The sequence below is a fragment of the Zeus faber genome (assembly GCF_960531495.2).
Source record: "Zeus faber genome assembly, chromosome: 19".
Lineage (NCBI taxonomy): Eukaryota > Metazoa > Chordata > Actinopteri > Zeiformes > Zeidae > Zeus > Zeus faber.
Window position 1 is genome coordinate 12150685 of NC_137206.1, and position 20399 is coordinate 12171083.

At 47.2% G+C, this 20399-nt stretch overlaps 1 protein-coding gene across 8 annotated transcripts in view; it reads right to left on the reverse strand.

The window, feature by feature from the left end:
- Positions 1-254: 254 nt before the first annotated feature.
- ccny (cyclin Y) overlaps positions 255-20399 on the reverse strand; it is a 34744-nt gene continuing 14599 nt past the window's right edge. The window contains exons 2-12 of one of the 8 annotated variants that reach the window (XM_080020605.1): positions 12998-13072; positions 12242-12262; positions 11170-11204; positions 9910-9933; positions 9142-9242; positions 8939-8974; positions 8278-8335; positions 8010-8129; positions 5044-5210; positions 2621-2783; positions 255-735 (exon numbers count right to left, since the gene is read on the reverse strand). In XM_080020605.1, the coding sequence (XP_079876731.1) occupies positions 619-735; positions 2621-2783; positions 5044-5210; positions 8010-8129; positions 8278-8335; positions 8939-8974; positions 9142-9242; positions 9910-9933; positions 11170-11204; positions 12242-12262; positions 12998-13072 (917 nt within the window). In that variant the 3' untranslated portion in view covers positions 255-618. Of the gene's footprint in view, positions 736-2620; positions 2784-5043; positions 5211-8009; positions 8130-8277; positions 8336-8938; positions 8975-9141; positions 9243-9909; positions 9934-11154; positions 11205-12241; positions 12263-12997; positions 13073-20399 lie in introns of all 8 variants that reach the window. The other 7 variants (XM_080020609.1, XM_080020604.1, XM_080020610.1 and 4 more) reach the window with 7 other exon arrangements.

A 20399-nucleotide genomic window follows, 5' to 3' on the forward strand; every position in this document is an offset into this window, starting at 1 on the left:
AGAACCCCCACCCCACCCAAACGACCTCAAAACATCCCGCGCTCGGGCGAAGGGGCGTGTATTCGGTCGTGGAATTTCAACCGAAAGGAATGTTTTTTGGGGCCTTATTCCCCGAAATCGCCGCTCTCCGCCTTGTGGAATGTAGCGCGTCGCGGATCACCTTCCGTCCCCCGTCCCCCCCCCCCGGCCGGTCTGCCCCGGCGGCGTCCGATGGCGTCCTCCGTTGACGTCGGGCGGCGTCCCGTGATGTCGTCCACCGATGACGTCGTCCGATGACGTCGATTATGTTTGTTTTTTATCTCAAGTCCAGTTCGATCCAGTCCAGTTCGTTTTGGTTCAGTGCAGGCCACCAGTGGGACTTCCTGTATGTACAGCTACCGGAGGAGGCCAAATGGTACTCAGAAAGGTGCCAGTTCACGTTCTTGTGTTTACTTGTGTGTGTGTGTGTGTGCGTGAGTGTGCGTGTGTTTATTCCCCCCGCCCCCCCCACCAGACTGCAGTGTACTCGGTGTGCTTGTCGTCTCCCCCCCCCCACCCCGCCCCCGCCCGAACAAACGACTACGTCTACGACTTCACGACCGGGCGGAAAAAAAGTGTCCCGTCCCTCCGTCCTCGGCGTTAGGAGATGATGGCCGGCGCCCACCGCACCACCGCCAGGTTGTCGGCGCTCAGCGAACGCTTCTGGGCGTTTTTCCTGATGTCCTTGTATTGGTCGTCGCAGAGCCTCGAGATCGCCTGGAAACGGGAGAGTCGGAGGGGAGGGATTTGACACATCTGTTTAACACCATTTTTTTTTTTTGCAGCTGTGAACAATTGGGATGATCAACCATCGGCCAGAACACTTACGAAAAAGACTAAAGACGAAGGACATCTACAGGAGCTGAACATTGGAACATAAAATTTCAGGACGGGGAATTTGCCTCCACCCAACTGATGTACAGCAAACGCACATCTTTCCCCGAGCTTTATGACAGTCCTCTGGCATTTGGATGAAAACACGTAATGATGGAATCCAGCCGTTTTGCATAACGGCCGAGGCCCGCTCGAATAATTGCGATCGGGCGATTGTGGAATAAATGGGATAACCAACTGTGAGCATTAGTTAGCGGTATTCCGGGAGAAGTACCCCCGCACATTAATTGTGGCAGCATCAGAGCGGTGGGACGCTTTGACACGGAGTCGACACATGGCGGTCGACGCATCAAAGGAAGCGGAGAGCGCCGAGGGCAACAAAGCTTCAGCCGGTGACCGCCCTCGCTGCGGAGAAGCCAGTGGGGCTGTAAAGTTAATTAGGTGGCAAGACTTCCCTATGTCCCCCGTCTTTCATCCACAAGAAAACTAAGTACGTGCCTCTGTGTGTGTGTGTGTGTGTGTGTGTGTGTGTGTGTGTGTGTGTGTGTGTGTGTGTGCACGCGCGTGTGTCCAGTGGACCGCCACGCGCGGACTTGCGAGTGCAGAGCGGAGCAAAGCGGAAGCGTTCGGGGGCCAATTATAGGGCGGATTCAACACCACCACCAAAGTCCCCTTCAAAACGAACCACCTTTAAAAGGTGATGTATTAGGTGCATGAAAGCCCAGCCCATTCAGAGACGCATGAGACATGAAGATTTTCGGCCCTAACATATAACAAAGTCAAATAGTTCGATAAATAATAAAAGCCAAATAAGCATCTATTACTAAAACCTGAACTGTGCCGTTTTGTCAAACGGCAGCCACTTGTCGCCCCGAGCTATAACACAACTCTGAAAGGCACCAACGGGCTAAGCCGGATCGCGGAGGCGCTTGGACGTAGCTCCGCCCCGCGCGCTGCGTGGATCGCCGGAAGACTGGTGCTCACGGACCACACGAGTGGAGAGGTTGATTTTCCTGTCGTGGATTCCGTTTTTAATTTATATGAGGAGGAAAATGCGGTTTCACAAAATGAAAATCTCAGATGGCTTCTCCTCAAGACAAATGTAAAACGGCGCTCGTTTTCTATCTGGGTAGAGGTTCTCGCCCCTGTACTAAACCCAACCACATTTCTTTGAAATTGACCATGAGATTCTGTTTATTCAGGTGGACGCTGCTTTAACCTGTTCATAAATTAATTCTGTAGGTCAGCCTCCTGAAAATGAGAGGGGAGAGCCTTACTCACGACGTGGAGTGTGTTTTACCTTGAAGAACCCTTTCCCAGTGGGCCAGGAAGCTGGCATATTAAACACTTCCGTCCCTCCTGAATAGCTAATCTCCAGGGGGTGCAGGGGATCCCAGCCCATATCCCGTCGGATATAGAGCTTTGGAGCAAATCTATGTACACGTGAAAAGCGCTCTATGGCCCTATTTAGGAAAAGACTTCTCTTTAAAGTCCCAAAACTCAAGAGGCCTATCTCAATATTGGACATACACAAGATACATGACTGAGAACAGGTAGAATAACCAATACCTCATCCTCCCTCTTGAAATAAGATCATAAAATATAAAGCTATGGTATTTACTGAGTATGACCCAGGGCCATCGAGAGGCACTCTTCCAAAACAACTGACACAAATCCTTTAGAGAACACCGGGGATTTGCAGAGTCCGACAACAACTGGAGCGCGCGGTTTTTTTTCGGAAATGAAAATGCCGGCGCCCGCGCGTCACCTCGAGCTTCTGCGCCTTGTCGCGGCTGAGGGGCTCCAGGGGGAAGCTCAGGTTGTTGGCCTCGGCCAGCGAGCGCAGGTCAAAGTAGTACTTGGCGTAGACGCTGGACGGCACGTTGATGTTGAACTGGAGGAGCTCCAGGAACTGCCGCTCCAGCTCGTTCCTTCGTGCGGAAAGGAGACGGGAGGGGGAGGTGCAGGGAGGGAGGGAAAAGTAGGGCGAGAGGGGGAAAGACGTTCATTCAAGACGGTATTCGGGGAAAGAACATTAGAGGCATGGATGGTGGCGTTGACGAAAATGCTGAAAGATAAAATGCGTTTAGACGGACAGATTTAGACAGACTGAGGGATAGTTTCGATGGAGAGCCGGTGAACTGTGGTTCCTCTTCTCTGCGACGGCTGTGAACCCTTTGGGTTGAGTCACAAAAACATTTTAAGGGCTTGTGACTCGACACACAACGCCGCTATTTTAGGAATGCGTCGGAACAATGGAACTCAGACTCACGCGAATTAAAAAATAAATAAATAAATAAATAACAAAATTGCACCGCAGTATCCCACTGGCGCGCCGCAACCTATTTATTCTCCCCCTGAGCGCTGCTGCCAAAAACTGCGAGCGGAGTCACCTGCCCTCCGTACCTCCGATGTCGGCCGCGTCCCCGGTCGCCCGTCGTACCGGGGCTGCATACCCAGACGCCAGGCAACAGACCGGCTAAATTTAGGCGGCGCGCTGCGGTAGAGACCAGGGCTCCTCCTCCAGAGCCACCGTTGTCAACTCACCATCTCTCCTTTGCTTCTTCTCCCCTCTGCTCTCCCTCCCTACCTTCTACCTCCTCGCCTAATAACAGGGCTCTACCCACGTCAAACTGAGTTTTAGCCCAGCGTAGACTTAATTTTGCTGTATTTTGAATTTGTCGATTCCAACTGAAAAGACGGACGCGCCATTGCTTTAACAAATACAATATATGGCAAAATATCGACAAAATAATGCGTTACTGTAGTAGGGGGGGAGGGGACAAGGAAATACTTTCGAGGTGGGTTTCTTGCCATATCACTCAAATTTTCGAAACAAGAACAAGTGGACAATGCCGTGAGCTACCATCAGGAAGATGGTCAAGGTAACGTAAAATGTATGTGAGGAATAGTAAAAAAAACTCAATTTGGGCTAAATCCAGTTACCCTGCATATTGCTATGAATGGAGCTGGGTAGGGCGAAGGTATGGTCCTTTAACTATGTCGAATTCTATAGACTCAGTATGCATAGACTCCGTCCGGGGGGTTAGAGGGGAGCTCTGCAACAGTGCTATACAGTTTCTCGGTACGTGGAACGCAGGAGACCCTCAAACAGCGCAACGGTGAATCCGCGTCGGCTCACGCGGCGGAATCCGCGCCTCGTGGTGAAAGGTCGCGGCTTCACGAACGTGACTGGGAAGCGCAGGCAGGGCGCGGGGGGGGGGCGCTTGCCCTCCCGAGCCAGACTGCGAGCAACCGCGGGTCATTCTCACCCCGCAAAGGGGGCAGGGGTCGCAGGCTGGGGCGAGGGCCCCTCCGAGGAGTCGTGTTGGACCTCAGAACAGGCGATGGCTGAAGGCGATGCTGGCAAAATAAGACGTGTCAATCCAAATGATTGTATTCATTCCCTCTCTCAGACCAGCTACTTAAATCCGGTCGTACTCGTGGCCAAGGTAACTGGAGCCCCGCCGGAAAATAGCCATGGAAGATAATCCCGGTCAAGGGTGCGAAAGTAAGAGGTGATGAGGAGGTTGCCCTGAGCAGGAACAGACGGCCCTGACGCAGACATGTGTCGCCCCTTTTTTAACTGGGACTGACCGCCCGCAAGGCCTGTGTGCCCCTGGAATGGGAGTCGGTGGCTACAGTGGCCTTGAGGACCGACATGTGATGCCCTCCGAGGTGGCAGCACTTGTGTGCATGACGGTGAATTGGCCACGGTTTTGTTTTCCTGTCACATAATATACAAACAATAAAAATATCCCATGGAGTTTTCTGCTGGGCCCAAAGTAATACAAGCAAGATTTTACTACTTGAAAATAATAATCCTCATATTTGCAAATGCATCGTGAAATATGTGAAAGTGTACCCAACATGGCAACTAACCTGGAAGTGTGCGGCCTTCAGTGGCCATATTTGCAAATCTCAGCGCAAATCTTCGTGCGGCAAAGGGTGGACCAAATTCCCCAAATAAGTGGACACTGATTTGAGATTGTGTCGGGACATGGAAACCGAGCGCGGGGTACCGGGCGCGCATTTATAGTTCAATTAAAAGCTGAAAATACCATAACGGAACTAATCATTTTTTAACATCGCTCTCCATAAATGCCCGTTACATCCCCCGCCCCAAAGAAGAAAAAAAAAAAAGCATATTCTGAGTTTGTGTCCTGTGTGCGCGCACAGACGGCGACTCACATGTCCTCCACGGTGATATCCTTGAGGATCTGGCAGTAGTCGACGTTCCAGACCGCCTGGTCGTCCCAGACCTTGGAGGCTAACAGGATGGCTCCCAGGATGATCCGCTTCCAGTTGCCCGGGGCGATATCGATCTCGGCGTACGTGAGCAGTCTCTCCAGATAGACCTGGGGAGACGCAAAACATCGGCCTGAACCATCGCCCGTGATGGTGGTGGATCTCCAGCTCTCAAAAGGAGGGGAGGAAAACCGCCTCCGATTCGATGCTGCACTATTTTGCTGCAGGGTGTCTAAAAGTCGAAAACAAGCGCGGGGAAAAAAACTGACTCAGAAACCGTGAAAAGTGCCAAGATGGTTCCAGAGGTAATTAACGTTTCATGTTGAAAACCTAAAAAAAGATTTGTTATACGCTCTCTTTGCCTGGACTAATTTTGGTTTGGAGCTGGCCCGCTGCTAGGGACGGTATCCGGTGCCCTCCACCACTGACTTTTTCGCACAAATTATTATTATTTTTTTTTAATAATCCGTTAATAACTTCTCACCAGACCTTGATGAAACACAGCTTCCCTGGAGCTCACTCATAAAATATTAACACCGATCAAAAAACCTCCGGACAAGGCTCCACCTCTCTCTCTCTCTGGCTCTCTTTCAGCAACTCCACACCTTATTCAGTTTTTAAATGGCTATCAGGTGTCGGGATAACAAGGACACCCTTTTTTTGGGGGGGGTCATCGTTTTTGTTCTTTCACGAGGAGGCAAGGGTGTCATCCTTTTATAGCCGGGGCTCCCGTGGCGGTCGGCGGCGCCGGGAATGGGTCCGACCCGCTGATGAAACTCGCGCGTCCCAGTTTTCGCACAAAGAAAAATAACAAACAGCTCCCAGGAACAGCTGTCGAAAAATAATTCTGCAGCAAAGTGGCTTTTCAAATGAGCAAGCGGGGCTTATCTTACACCCCCTAATATATATTTTTGCCTGTTAAACACACCGAGACCGCCCTGGACGCAGATGGATTGTCCCAAGCGGTAAGGTTGTCAAATATAGGAATAAAGCGTCTCTCTCACACCAACCCTGCAACAATGCAAATAATAACCTTTGTGGGGATTCGGTGGAACGCGGAGCCCGCGGGAGGAACGTCGCAGCGGTCATTTAGTAGAATTGACAAACTGCCTCTGGATAGATTGACATATTTTAGGCTCCAAAAAAAAAAAAAAAACCTTTATGAGAAGAGAAAATATCCAACGCAAAATGAAAGGTCTTAAATCTTTATAGCAGAATACTCATGGCTGACCGCAGTCGCGTGTGCTTCGGTCCAGGAGAACAGAACAGAACCGGAAAATGAAAAGCGTAAAAAAAGTGAAAGTACAAACAGCAGAGTAGGGTTTTTTTTGTTTTTTTTTTAAAGCCTGGCTCGCCTCATCCACTTGTTGGCTAATTGGCGTGAGGTCATGCTGGGCTGGGATTCGTGCCAACGGGCGCTGCCAGGACCAACAAACCCCTACATATAGATTTTTTTTTTCTGGGACAGGCCGGAGAGGGTTGGAAATAGAGCTGCTTGGCATGGGAGACGGTGGGCATGCTGACCCATATCAAGGCAAAAGCGCGGGGAGGATGCAAAATGATACGAGCGGGCAAAGCCAAAGCCGGCCGGAATCGGCTCCTCTCGCCGGGCCCCTGAATGATAAATGAGATCCGTGCCGCCCGGAAGGTGTGTCGTCAAATCAGGGGGGGGTTCCGAATCTTTGTTGTGGCCGCCAAAATCACAGACGGGGTTTTTAGTACCGGTCGATTGAAGAAATTATCGAGCCGATCCGACCGAGTGATGTTTTGAATATGAAAAGCTAGATTTCGGTCTCCTACACAATAGATTTCTCCGCAGAATATTAGACGTTGATGTGACGAGTTGCAAGAGAGAGAATTAACTCAGCATAAATGACCCCAAACACACCAATCAGAAGGCATCCCTGCAAAGTGCATCCTTTCCCCCCAGAACGGGGCACCAGTGATGTCACTTAAGGACACCCTTGATTGGGATTCAGCACTTTCCAGTTGCCCTCTCCTCTTGTTGGGAGGATTCATTTCCCCGTTGCTCAAAACCCTTATGAACCGCAACGCAATGGTTTGGGGAGCAGTAAAATAACCTCCGCTTTCCATCTCCTCGTCTAAAGTTAGCCTAGAGGGCTAAAGCTAAGCCCATAAGCACCAACCCGCAGCCCTATTCAATTACCCACGGCATGCCGCACTATACTCTTCTGGGACGGAGGACACTGCACGTGTGCTTGGTGTGTGTGTGTGTGTGTGTGTGTGTGTGTGTGTAAACCAGACTCATATAATCCAAACACACATGGACAAGGCTACAGACACAGGAAAAAGTCACGGAATAAACACAGGGATTGCGCGCGCGTGCGTGCACACACACACACACACACACACACACACACACACACACACACACACACACACACACACACACACACACACACACACACACACACACACACACACACACACACACACACACACACACACACACACACACTTGTAACCCAACCCAATGCCAGGCCACCGGGCCAGACGCATTAATCTTGTACCAACCACCCTCAAGAGACAAACACAGGTGTGTGTGTGTGTGTGTGTGTGTGTGTGTGCGGGGCGGGGGGATGTTTCTAGGTAGAATACATAACAATACACTGAGTGTTTTATAAGCAGTATGTGAGTAACAGAGCTGAACCTCAACAGTGCCCCCTACAGTCCGTAGCCCTGGGTGTGGAATTCAAAAGTAAACAAAAATAGTTTACTGGAGCGACGTCAGCGACCCTCTCAGCAGTGTGTCCGTTTCGCTCTCAGGATGCAAATTAATCGCTTTTTAAAATGAGAGACAAGATAAGAAAAGGCTTTACGATTCCCCGGGGCGGGGGGGAGGGAAATACCAAAGAAAACGCAATCGAGAAAAAGCGCGGAACGCTCACCAGCGTGACGATGGCGCACTCGGCAGTGAGCTGGGCGGCGCTGAACAGCGTCCGGACAAAGCGGTAGATCTGCTTCTGCTCGGGGTCGTGCTTGTCGTAGTCGGAAGGAACCTCCGACTTCTGGAGTGAAAAGCAGAGGGAGGGCGCGTGAGAGGAGACAAAAAAAAAAAAACGCCGCTCAATTTAACTCCCTGTGCAATATCACACGGATCAAACCGATTTTACATCATTTTGGGTTCTACACAGGGGGTGGGAGGGTTCACCTCACCGATAACGGATGAAGCTTCTCGTCAAAAATATCTTGCAGCATCCTCCCGTCGACTTCTCTGGAATTATAAAGCAGGGAACCGGGGGAAAAGGAGTCAACACTTTGAGTCATTTTGCTGTTTGCAACTATTTGAGGCGGGTTTCCATCCTCATGTCACGGGAAATTTTAAACCAGCGGTGGAAACGTCGCAAAACTGTGAATTGAGTTGGACTGAGTTTCCATCAGTCGGGCTGAGGGGAAACGGCCACGTCATTTTAATGTTCATACGTTCAGTGTCAAAATAGCCTTCTCCAATCGCTCGACAAGTTATTACACTCTTATTACCACTGCACAGGGCCAATTTGCAAGGTGACGTGGCAAGATACTGAGTGACTGAGTTTGACGGGTGGAGGAGGGACCCCCTGTGCCCCTCAGCCTCATCATGTTTAGTGAGATCAGAATGTCGCCACATCCAAAAGAGCTTGACATTTACAACGCCGCCCTCGGGGGAGCCGCCGAGGCAGCTATTCTCGTCTAAAATAAACAACGGTGTTTGATTCGCTCGACGCTGTAATATTTGATGTAGCTGTGTGCTTTTCAAATTGTGGATTTCGGCGGATATGAACAGGCGGAATAACAATGGTTCATGAATAGTGAATGACAAAGAGGGCCCCGTTCTTACCTGTTCTTTATGTGGTAGTATATTGCGAGCGATACACTGTGGAAAAAAAAAAAAAAAAAGAAGAAGAAAAACAGTCAAGTAAGGACTCGACAAAATCAAATATCACAGTATTTTTTGGACGAATTACTTGATATTGATATTTTGCGATTGCTACGAAAGTACTAATCGAAAACACGGTAATCTCTTATCTTCTGGCTTTTTACCATTTGATGGTGTATTTGAGATTGGGCTGGCTGACGGTGCTGTCGTCCAGGAAAATGGTGGAACACGAGCTGTACTTCCGTCTCACTGGACCCGAGTGGTGCTGCACACGCACACGCACACGCACGCACACACACACACACACACACACACACACACACACACACACACACACACACACACACACACACACACACACACACACACACACACACACACACACACACACACACACACACACACACACACACACACACACACACACACACACACGTCAACATCAATTTTTGTATTTTCTAGCAAGCTCCCGGACCTCCTAACAACCACGGAGAGCCGGCAAGGGCCAAACACAAATTAAAAATGGTTCACCCACCCCACTCAGACAGGAATGACCCAGAAACATCAACACCTCCAAGACGAGCACGAAAACAGCCGAGCCGAAATCATTTGACATTCTACCATATCTACAGGTGGCGGTTCACCCTTCTCGGTCATATTCAACCATTGTCAATGTGTATATGGTTTTCTTTGGTCGAATTCAACAGCAACGGTATTCCACAAACTTTTCATCCAAATGGCCTTCATTTTTGGGACCGCTTAAAGATGCCCAAAACCTTTACGTTTGAATGTTGGGAGCTCGCAGTTCTAGTTTAACCACTAATCACGGGATTCATCACAGAAATGGTGAGCCATGATGATGATGATCTGTGGGGTCTGTGTGGATGTATGGGGTTGGGGGTACTCTCGAGTGGATGAGTAGGATACTTTACCTTGTTCTCCGAAATGTGCGTAAACTTGCAAAAATAATACAAGGAAAATTACCACGAAAGCCAACGAATCTACAATGAATTACTACAAATACAATAAACACATATTTGAAGACGAATAAGGTTTTATGGCAGCTTTCTGTTTGGTCACACATGTAGGGCTGGGCGATGTGGACCAGGAATCCTATCTTGGTATTTTCAGGCTGAATGGCGAAACACAAAATATATATATAAATATAATATATATATATATATATTATAAATAAATATTATATATATACACACACACACACACACATATATATATATATACATATATATTTTTTTCTTTCCTTTTTTTTTTTTTTTTTCTACGAAGTGGTCTAAATTTTCAGTAGTAAGTCAAAGCCACATGTGAGATGTCGCAAGCACTTTTATTAAAATGAGAACGATCAAAATAAAATGACAAAGACAAGATTTCCTTCCCTGTTTGAAAATATACAATTTATCAGCATGTAAATGAAAAATTCCATAAAATAAAAAGCCCATATTAAATAAAATTAGGGCTATCGCGAGGAAGGCTCCTTCAATCTATTGAATGTTGAATCTTGAATTGTTTTCAACAACAGCAGCAGACTGACTAAAACAGAGTACAAATACAGGTTTTCCTCGCCGGCTTAACAAAATACACAGCTGTGCAAATAACAATAAAAATGTAAATGGAAGAAAAATAACAGGCCTGACAAAGTAGTTGTGTTTTCTACCTCGATGAAGATTCTGTCTCGGACGACTATTGGTGCTTTTAAAAGATATTCACACACAAAAAATACTCGAAAAGCAATGATAAGTAACTTGAAAATTCCAACCAAGAAGGCAGAGGCGTTGATTAGAACAGCTCCAAAATTGCATTACTTTACGGAAATGCAGTTTTTAAAAAACAACAACTACAGTAAATGTCGATAATGCGATAACAGGTGATATCTCATGTCATATCGCGATAACAATATTATATCGATAAATCGCCCAGCCCGACACAAATGCGTCTGAAGACCCTGAGAATTGTCGCTTTTTGTCATTTCTGACACCAAACTTATAGAACCGTTTAAGGAAATCTTCCCGGATTTTCGACTTCATTTCCCATTCTCCTACCAAAATGAATACCGCTGAATCGGTCATAGAGGCGTACACTACACAGAAGGCCGGCACCTACTGGACGTCAACATTATAAGCAGCGAAACTTCTCCTTCCAACTCAACGCCCTCTCTGTACGCAGAGCATACTCACGTGGTTGATGTAGAGGCTCTTCCGTTTTTCTCTCACTGCAAAAAGACAAGAGAGAGGGGTGGGGGTGAGTGACAGGGGCCAGCGCTGTTGACGGGCGGGGATGTGACCCACTGCAGTACACCACCCGCACAGACAGGGTGCAGGGGTCACCACAGGGGTCTCCCGCAACCTCAAGGCTAAGATGGGGGGGGACGGACGCCTGAATGTCCGAGAGCGACGGCAGGTGAGGACGCAGCTGATCAACTGTAGCCACGTTGAAGCGCTTTCGGCCTGGGGTGAGCTCGAAAGGCTGAAACGGTTACGGCCGCCCTGGCTCCCTTTCTTGCTCATTTGGCTCCTTCGCTCGTTTCGACAAAAGGTCATTTGTGTTGTTAAACCGCTTAATGAATGAGATGATTTGTTAGCTCTCGCAAACCACCCGGAGAAATTGAGCTCATTTTCCACGGGGGCAGCATCACGTCACAGCGAGCGCGGCAACAGGCCGTCGTCTGATGCCAATTGCGCGCGCGCGTGCATGCGTGTGTGTGTGTGTGTGTGTGTGTGTCAATGTGTGTTTCCTTGGATGTAACAGGACACACGAGGGGGAGGAGAACGTCGCTGGCAAAGCAGACGGGAACAGACGTAGACCACAGCATCGCACACAGAGTGAGAGCTAGCTGCTGCCTCCCAGCTCAATATTCTCTGTCTCACACGTCCACACATCCACACATCCACACACACAAAGAGCAGTATCGTAGACGAGACAGAGAGAGAGGCAGATCGGGGTCTGAAGCACAGAAATGACCGATATGCAGCCCCGGTCGCGACGGTGAGCTTTAGACGCAGGCAGGAATACGTGTGCGCGTGGCGCGCAGGGACCACACAGGCGGAGGCCACTCCACAGCAAAAGTCAAAATGTCCTGCCGAAAGAAGACAGACTACACAGAGCGGGAAACCATACATTTGCGGGGGTGGAGAGCGGCCCAACAGAGCCAATGAGCCCCAAAAACACTTGGCAAGTTGGCGTACCTGCCTACCAGGCCTCCCACCCGCCCCCACCCCTCCTCCACACATACAGCACGCGCATACTGACCTTTCGTGTTGGGCACAGCAACTGAAAAACACAAGAGTCCAAGTTGTCTAATGCTTTATATACAGTACAAACAAAGGCGGGAGTTAGGGACACGGTATGCCCCTCCCTCGGTACGGACATCTTGACGACGAATTTTGGTATGACATCATCTTGACGTTACCATAAACTTTCAATGTGGTGAACCACGGCCGGATTCTGTCGCACGAGATTTCAAATATGGAAGCAAGAACCGGGTTACATTGATCACTGTGCCGGATAATTATTCCATATCGCTCAGCAGTTCGACAGCTGCGGGCTAGGGAGCTCAAGCATTATTTGGACCATTACTGAGACCCACGACAAAACCCAGCGCTCTGTGTCCCCACACACACCACGCTGTCTCAGCTTCCTTGCTATATTATTATTATTTTTTTTTTTTATCACTATTACTAACCCCAAGCACTGCTCAGAAAAGATCATTTTAAACTTTTTTTTATTTCTTATTCCACCGCAAAAAAAATGATTATGGACTATAGACTGTTTTCAATATCGCTGAAATTTAAACTCCCATCAATGCCAATATGCCAAAATTATCAGATCTACAATCAGTTTGTGCAGAGCATAGTAGAGCTAAATGCAGGGTTGCACGCTGTAGTGGAGCGAGCGGAGTCACAGTTTGTGTCATTTTACAAAGCGGAGTCCCACTCCCCTCCGTGTAATTAGAGGATGTGACCAATGTGCTGAGGAAGCAGAGTTTGAGGGGGGAAAATTGCTCACCGTCGGTCTGGGACTTGCTGAGGAATATTGTGCTGGCCCGGGGGTGGTCTGACGGATTGTACTCCATGGGGAGATCTGGGGGGGAAAGGAGAAAGAAAAAAAAAAAAAAAAAAAAAAAAAAAAAAAAGGTGTTTAGTCCTGTTGAAATACAGACGGCAATAAATGAGGTTCTCTTGTTCGCTGCTAAACGTGCGTCGCAAAAATGAAGATAAATGCCTGTGGTAACAGTACGTGTGTGTTTTCTTCCGAGCCCACCTACGTCAATAGCCTGAGTGCAATGGACATGCGGCGCAGTGAGACTCTGAATAGGGCGCCGTTGTTTCAACTTCAGTTAAGGATTCCATGTGCTCCCATAATGGCCTAAATCGGTCAGCCAGCTGTGTGCTACCAATAGCACTCGGCAAACAGCGGTTTGTAAATCGAGGCCATCGGATGGGCTGAGCAAACCACGGCACCAAGGTAAAGATTTTTTTTATTTTTTTTTTTAGATCCCTGTCTGTACACCATGCACAGGGTAAACCATGATACCGGGCGGAAGCAATGATAAATCAATCAATAACTTAAGCAAATGAGGATATGAGCAGCCATTAAAAGCCGCCATCGACCTCTTGGGAAATATCAATGTTGGGTCCAGGTCTACAAATCCTGTGCGTTGCAGTTGAGCCCATCTCCCACCAGGTGTCCCTTCAGGCAGGGCAGCGTTTCCACCCGCTTTCAACCTCATTCATACTTTGAGAGGTGGGGGGGGGGGGGGGAACACGAGGACGTTTTATTTAAGTTAGTAAAATCATGCTCGAACAAACATGGATCTCGGCCTCCCCGAGACGAGCGCGGATTACAGCGACGGTGATTTTGTCACACGTAGGGCGGCGATGACAGATTCATCGAAAAAATCAAAAAAAAATCTAAAATGAACAGCAACACCAAGGGCCAGCTCTGTCAAAGTTCCTATGATGTCATACGAAATGGTAAAGGACAAAAACTCACGAACACACACACATTCACAACACACACACACACACACACACACACACACACACACACACACACACACACACACACACACACACGCACGCAGTGTAAAAAAAGGTCACAATGCCGTCAGCACCTCCACGGTTCCACAAATGGTGTCATTGAAGCAGGAAAAGGCCGGAAGGACCAACACCCAGACACAATGGGAAAGAGAGACAGGAGGGGGAGGTGCAGAGAGACAACTTTACATAGAGAGAGAGAGAGAGAGAGATACTGTGGTTGATAATAAACACGCCATAGATGAATGAGCTAGAGATGCAGCGAGCCACTGTTTTTCAGTTTGATCCGATTCATATGGGCCGACACCGATTCCGATACCATAGCGTTGTTGTTGATGTTGTTGTTGTTGTTGTTGTTGTTATAAACCACACAGCACTTCTTATTAAAAGAGAAAAAAACATACAAAAATCCATTTAATTGAAATGAATTCCAAAGCAATTTATTTGAACTGTATGTTTAAGTAGGCTTCACATGCTTCACACACACCTTCGGATCAACGTCGCTGCCATATTGGAACAGTCGTGGGGTAGAATTTTTCCTTTTTCCAACTCCATCCCGTGAATATAAAAACGACTCATTGGAATCGGTTGAGAAATATAAACGTCATCGTGCTTTTTATCCAGAAAAACCGCGGCTCCCCCCGTTTACTTGTATTGGTTTACAGGCCAGCCTCGCCCGTTGAAATACGGCGGCCACGTTGACGTATTTTGGTTTGAAACCGGACGCAGCAAACCGAAGGACGTATCCGTGCAGTTTTTAGTCCCCATCCAGTGATTTGTTTCAGTGTGGCGCTGCACGAATGGAACAACAACTCCCAGTAGCTGGTGGCGCACACCTGCTGGTGGCGCACATAATGTACAACCCTTTCTCACGCTTTTTCACGCTCATCACGAAAATTAATCGATTGAACCGGAGCTTGATTGTCCGACTTTTTTTCGTGCTTCACGTAAGGAAATTGAAAACCAATTCATTTGAACGGGGAGATTCTTTTGTGCTACACAAAACAAAAATTAAACCAATTGTTATTATTATTTTTTTAATTTTTTGACTCGGCGATTTAGGAGATTTTCTTTGACTTTAGAAGGGGAGGGCATGGGGATGGGGGCGCGGATACGTAGACTTAAAACTAAAACTAACCTGATAAAAGTACGCCTCCGCAGGGTTTGGGAGGGGAGGCATCAATGTGTTCAAATTTAAAATGCATGGATTTAAATTTTGTTCTGAGGAGCCGATAAATAAAAGCAGGATACTGATTTTACTTTTTCTCTGTTGAGCGGTCTATTCAATTCAGGGTTGGGCGAGAATAGGGATATTCATTCACAGATACAACTGGATATAAATTTCAGGGTTTGCTCACCTGAGTAACCATCAGCCAGTGCAGTAAACATTTCCATGGTAACAGCAAGCTCCACCAGTCAGAGATGTCGCTGTTACACTTAGGATTATGGTTAGTGTAGTACTTCTCTATGACAGTGTGAATAAAACGTGTTTTTCTTAAAAAAAAGGTTGATATCATACAGACTTTTTGCTTCTACAGGAGCAAAAAGGAAATATTATATACAATGCCTATGGTAACCCTAATCCTAAAAACTACAAAAACGACAATTCTGCGGCATTCTGTTATGCATCTTGATGCAATTAACTCGTGGGTTAAGTAGTTGAATTATTAAAAACCTAAAAATGAAACAAATTGATGGGTGAAAAATGACATGCATGTGTTACTATGGGTTAACTTGGTCATACCAGAATTTACATGTCGTTTGCAAAGCCCTGAATTACATGTCAGGCCGTTTAAAGTGGTTCCCCCCCCATTGACACTCCCACCCCTCTCAAAGGACATGTCCAGACCTTATTTTGGTAGCTCTCCTAATCACTGAGATATAGGGCCTCAAAGACGACCTCTGGTCAGGGGTCAAAGGTCAATATCTCAGTTAAGGGTCGACTAAAATCTCTCAAACTAACACCCGTTTGGTTTTGTACTGTGACAAAGTTGGAAGAAAATCCAACCTGACCCTGCCATGGCAGTGGGGTGCCAAGTGTGGATTCCAAGACCGTTCACATTCACATTCTAAATGGAAAAAAAAACAAAAACATATATATTCTATTTTTTACTTTGTCGTAGAACAAAACCAAAGACACTTTTGGAAAAGTCTCATCTTGTAGCGAACAGGCGATGGAAGAAAGCTGAATGGATTTCAACTTTATGCTAACGAGCCGAGGCGACACCGCGTTGATGCATTTCCGCTGGTCCGTCCGCTAAAAAAATCCCCGAACAAAACCCTTGACTTCGGTTCCCACCAAACTTTTTGTTTCCTACCAAAACTGTGCTCCACAAAATGGGGGAGAAGCTTCTTGTGGCGGGAGCCGGTTCGCCTCTGATTTTACGATGTGAAAACGGTGCATGGAAGAGGTTTTGCGAGGTAGCTGGGATCCCTGCTGAGGTTTAATACATGACGCACTGAGGCCCAAGTTATCGGATCTCTGTCACAGTTAAGTTCTCGTGGAAAATGTCCCTGTTCTTCCGCACAGTTTGATTAAAATCCTTTTTCCATGTACAGTCATGTAGCACAAATCACATGGTCAGAGCGCATGGGAACATTTCTGAGAAGTTAATCTGACACTGACAGGTACAAAAAAAAAATAATACATACATACATACATACATACATATACACACACACACACACACATATATATACATACATACATACATACATACATACATACATACACACACACACTGTGTGTGTGTATATATATATATAAATTATATAGATCATTTTATATAATATATATTTTTAGACTACTGTATGTACATATACACACTCAAATACAAGAGATAGAAGGTTGCAATGTTTTGTTATTGTATTTTTTATCATTAGTTGAAGAGTGCAAGAGAGAGAGAGAAGAACAGGATACGTTGGTAATGTTGCATGCCATATATTAATATATTATATGTAATATTATATTTTATAAACAAATATAGATGAATATGAAAATAACCGTGTCACTTAAAAATAAACCTTTTTTTTTTTGAGGACCAACACAGCCGAACGGCTGCTTAAATCAGTGGCGGTTTGCCCAACTACAACTGCCAGTTCCTATTCGCGCGTTGCGCTTTACAGGTTAATTATTTGCCAAGTTGAATTCTCGAGGAGGCAAGACCATTAAATGAGCAAAATAAAACGCCAGCTTCGTGGTCCAGCGCAAGCTACCGAACGGAATTTGGATCGGCACGTGGATCTGCGAAGTCGGTCCGAGATCCACCGAGCGACTGACGTCAGTATCGGCGCCGGATACCGATGTTGGATCGGTCCCAATGAGCAAGAGATTCCAAAGAGGAGAAACGGGAGTAAAGGAAAGGAATAGCAACACCAAAGAGAGTGTGGTTGAATAAAAACTGTGGCGGCAACAGAGTCAAACCGTGAAGTACAAATACGTCACGGCCTCGCCAACAGGCGGTTTCTGTCATTGATAAAACGACGACAAACACCAAACACCGCAAATCGAAAGATTTTTTCGCTGCTGGTGTTTTCCCTTCATGCAGCAGCTCTACGCCCAACCTGCACATCCTACTCGGACCGGGAAGATCTCCACAGTAAAAAGGTAACAACAGAGAGCCGGCGTTGCGTACGCGGCCTTTTGAAAGGGCTGAACGTTATTGTCCATGAGAGGCACTCGAAGAAGCTCAAAGGATTCAGACCCACACACACATGAGGAGGAGGATGAGGACGATGCGAGGATGAGTGCCGATCGTAAAGTGGGGCCACAGCAAAAATATTTACAGCTCTTAAATCAAATCCACCGGGTCCCGATGGATCCTCATAATCCAATCCGATGAATAGTCCAGATAAATAAAGTATAAAAAGTAAAGTATAAAATATGGGAATTTTAAACTAAATATTCTTATGCATTACTCTGCCGGTCCTTTTTTACACATTCGCCTCCTTTTTACTTGAAAGTTAGGTCTACCATAACTAGACAGTAGAACAGTATTTTCTAAGTCTGAAAGCGAGGCGGCAGCCTGTGTCCACGGACGCAGGGCGTGTCCATTTCTGCAGCTGGTCTCAGGCCACCTCTGGTCTATAGTTTTACAGTCATTTTCTTTAGACGCAGCTTCCCTCCCTTCCTCTCGAGCCTAGGGTCGCCGCCCCCCGTACACCCTAGAACCCCACCTTGCAGCCCTCTCTGACTCACTCTGACCCCGTCCGGGGAGTGAGCGCACAACTTCCTGTGTTCCAGGAAGTGAAGAGGAAATGAAACCAAGGGACCGTGGCTACTCTGACGGGACCGCTCCATTGTTAGGGGGGTGGAGTGGACAAAGGCAAGAGTGTGTGTGTGTGTGTGTGTGTGTGTGTGTGTGTGTGTGTGTGTGTGTGTGTGTGTGTGTGTGTGTGTGTGCGTGCGCGCGCCCGCCCCAAGCGATGATTGGGGCTCCAGCAATCTCCCTTAGAGCCCAAATCAAGCAGGTAACAGCTTCCATTTGAGGCTGGTCCATCACACACGGTGTGTGCGCCTCAACAACAACAAGGTACAACCACAGAATGATGCTTTCCGATAATAACGACCGCATCATTCAGCCACACTCAATAAGTAACGGACAAGTAAACAGTAGTCTGATTTCTGTGTCATGAGTAACCGGGTTTCCTTCTGTCTTCCTAAATGTGCATGTCAAAATCCCAGACTGCTGGATGGACCCACTTCACCAGATTGAAAACTCTCCTTCCTTCAAGCAAACAAGGTGGTTGAGAGTGGGCGGGGAGGGCACCACACTTGAGAGCGTTGTTAGAATAGTAAAAAGAGGGCTAATTATCTCAACATGCGAAAGCCCGAACGTACGTTTGAGCTTCACAGAGCTGAGGGAGTACCGGGGCTGCACAAGGCTATTTTAGCCATAATTTGCGGTAACGCAATGAATGTAAATGCTTCAATTGAATTATTGTTATGACATAATAGTGAGCGATGGTGGTTATCACTGTTGTTCTGTGGTTTGAGTTAGGAAAAAGCAAAAGGACCCGGACACTACAGTACTACCTTTTATACATATTGGACAGTTCATTCAAGAGATATTGAATATAGACATATCGCCAATAACGAAACAACTATATATTTAGGCCCCATCGTGCGCACACACACACACACCGTATGTACTGTATATGTATGTGACAAATAAGCTCTTGAACTTGACACACACACACACACACACACACACACACACACACACACACACACACACACACACACACACACACACACACACACACACACACACACACACACACACACACACACACACACACACACACACACACACACACACACACACACGAGGCGTTGACAGGAATAGATGTAACTACCACGGCTGTCAGGCAGTTGGCGCTCCGCCTGACACAGCAGGCTGGACTTGGCAGCGTGCGTGGGGTTGGCACCGGGTCAGAACATCAGCCCAGAGTGGAAGGAAAAAGGACCCGTCGCTGGGTGTTCACTAGACCACCCCCCCCACCCCCGCGCGCGCGCGAGACGCACGGCCCGATGGGCTCCAGACGGCCCCGCGCTCTCACCGAGGGGCTGTCGACAGTGTGTTATCAAATGATACGCCCAAGCCATCGAGATGAAAGGAGGAGAGTTTATTTCCATTGGTGGTGCGATTGAAAAACGGAAAAATAAAAAAATAAAAAATAAAAGTCACAAGATCTTCCCCGTATTTGAAAATAGATAAATCGCCCCCTTAGAAGGTGGTGAAGAAACAGAGCTGTTGAGCCATCCGGCCGAGCACTCCATTCTAGTTAGCTGGAGGATTGATGTGCGCTATTCCCGTACAATGGACGCCCTCCGGCGGGATAGGTCTGACTGGGCAATTTTATTTTATTTTTATTTTTTTTTAATCAAAGCACCCATCTTTTCTGATTAAACCTGTACAGTCAGGTTTTCAAGTGTGTTTCAATTTGCCAAATATAGCAGTCATCACGTCTGATCAAAGAGAAGCCTAACCTTTTTTCCGGGGAAGTGGCAATTTTGGAGTGATTTGTCTTGGCGAGTCGCGATGTGGGGACAAGGAAGGGCGACGCCGCGCAGAACTAAACCCAGCACAGGTAAGACGTCAAAAGCGCGCACAAGCACAAAAGCCTATCTACCCATCTGTCTATATTGGGTGTAATTTAAAGAGAAGGCAGTTAAAATATGAAGGTGTGTACGTAATGTGCATCCATGCAAAGGTATGTAGCTGCACTTTTACCCTCATTGTCACATTCGGCGTTCAGAAACAGTCTTCCCCCAGCAGGACATTCCTCTTGTCCGTCCTGGACGAGAGGATTTGCCGCGAGATATATATATATATATATATATAGATTTTTTATTTTTTATTTTTTTT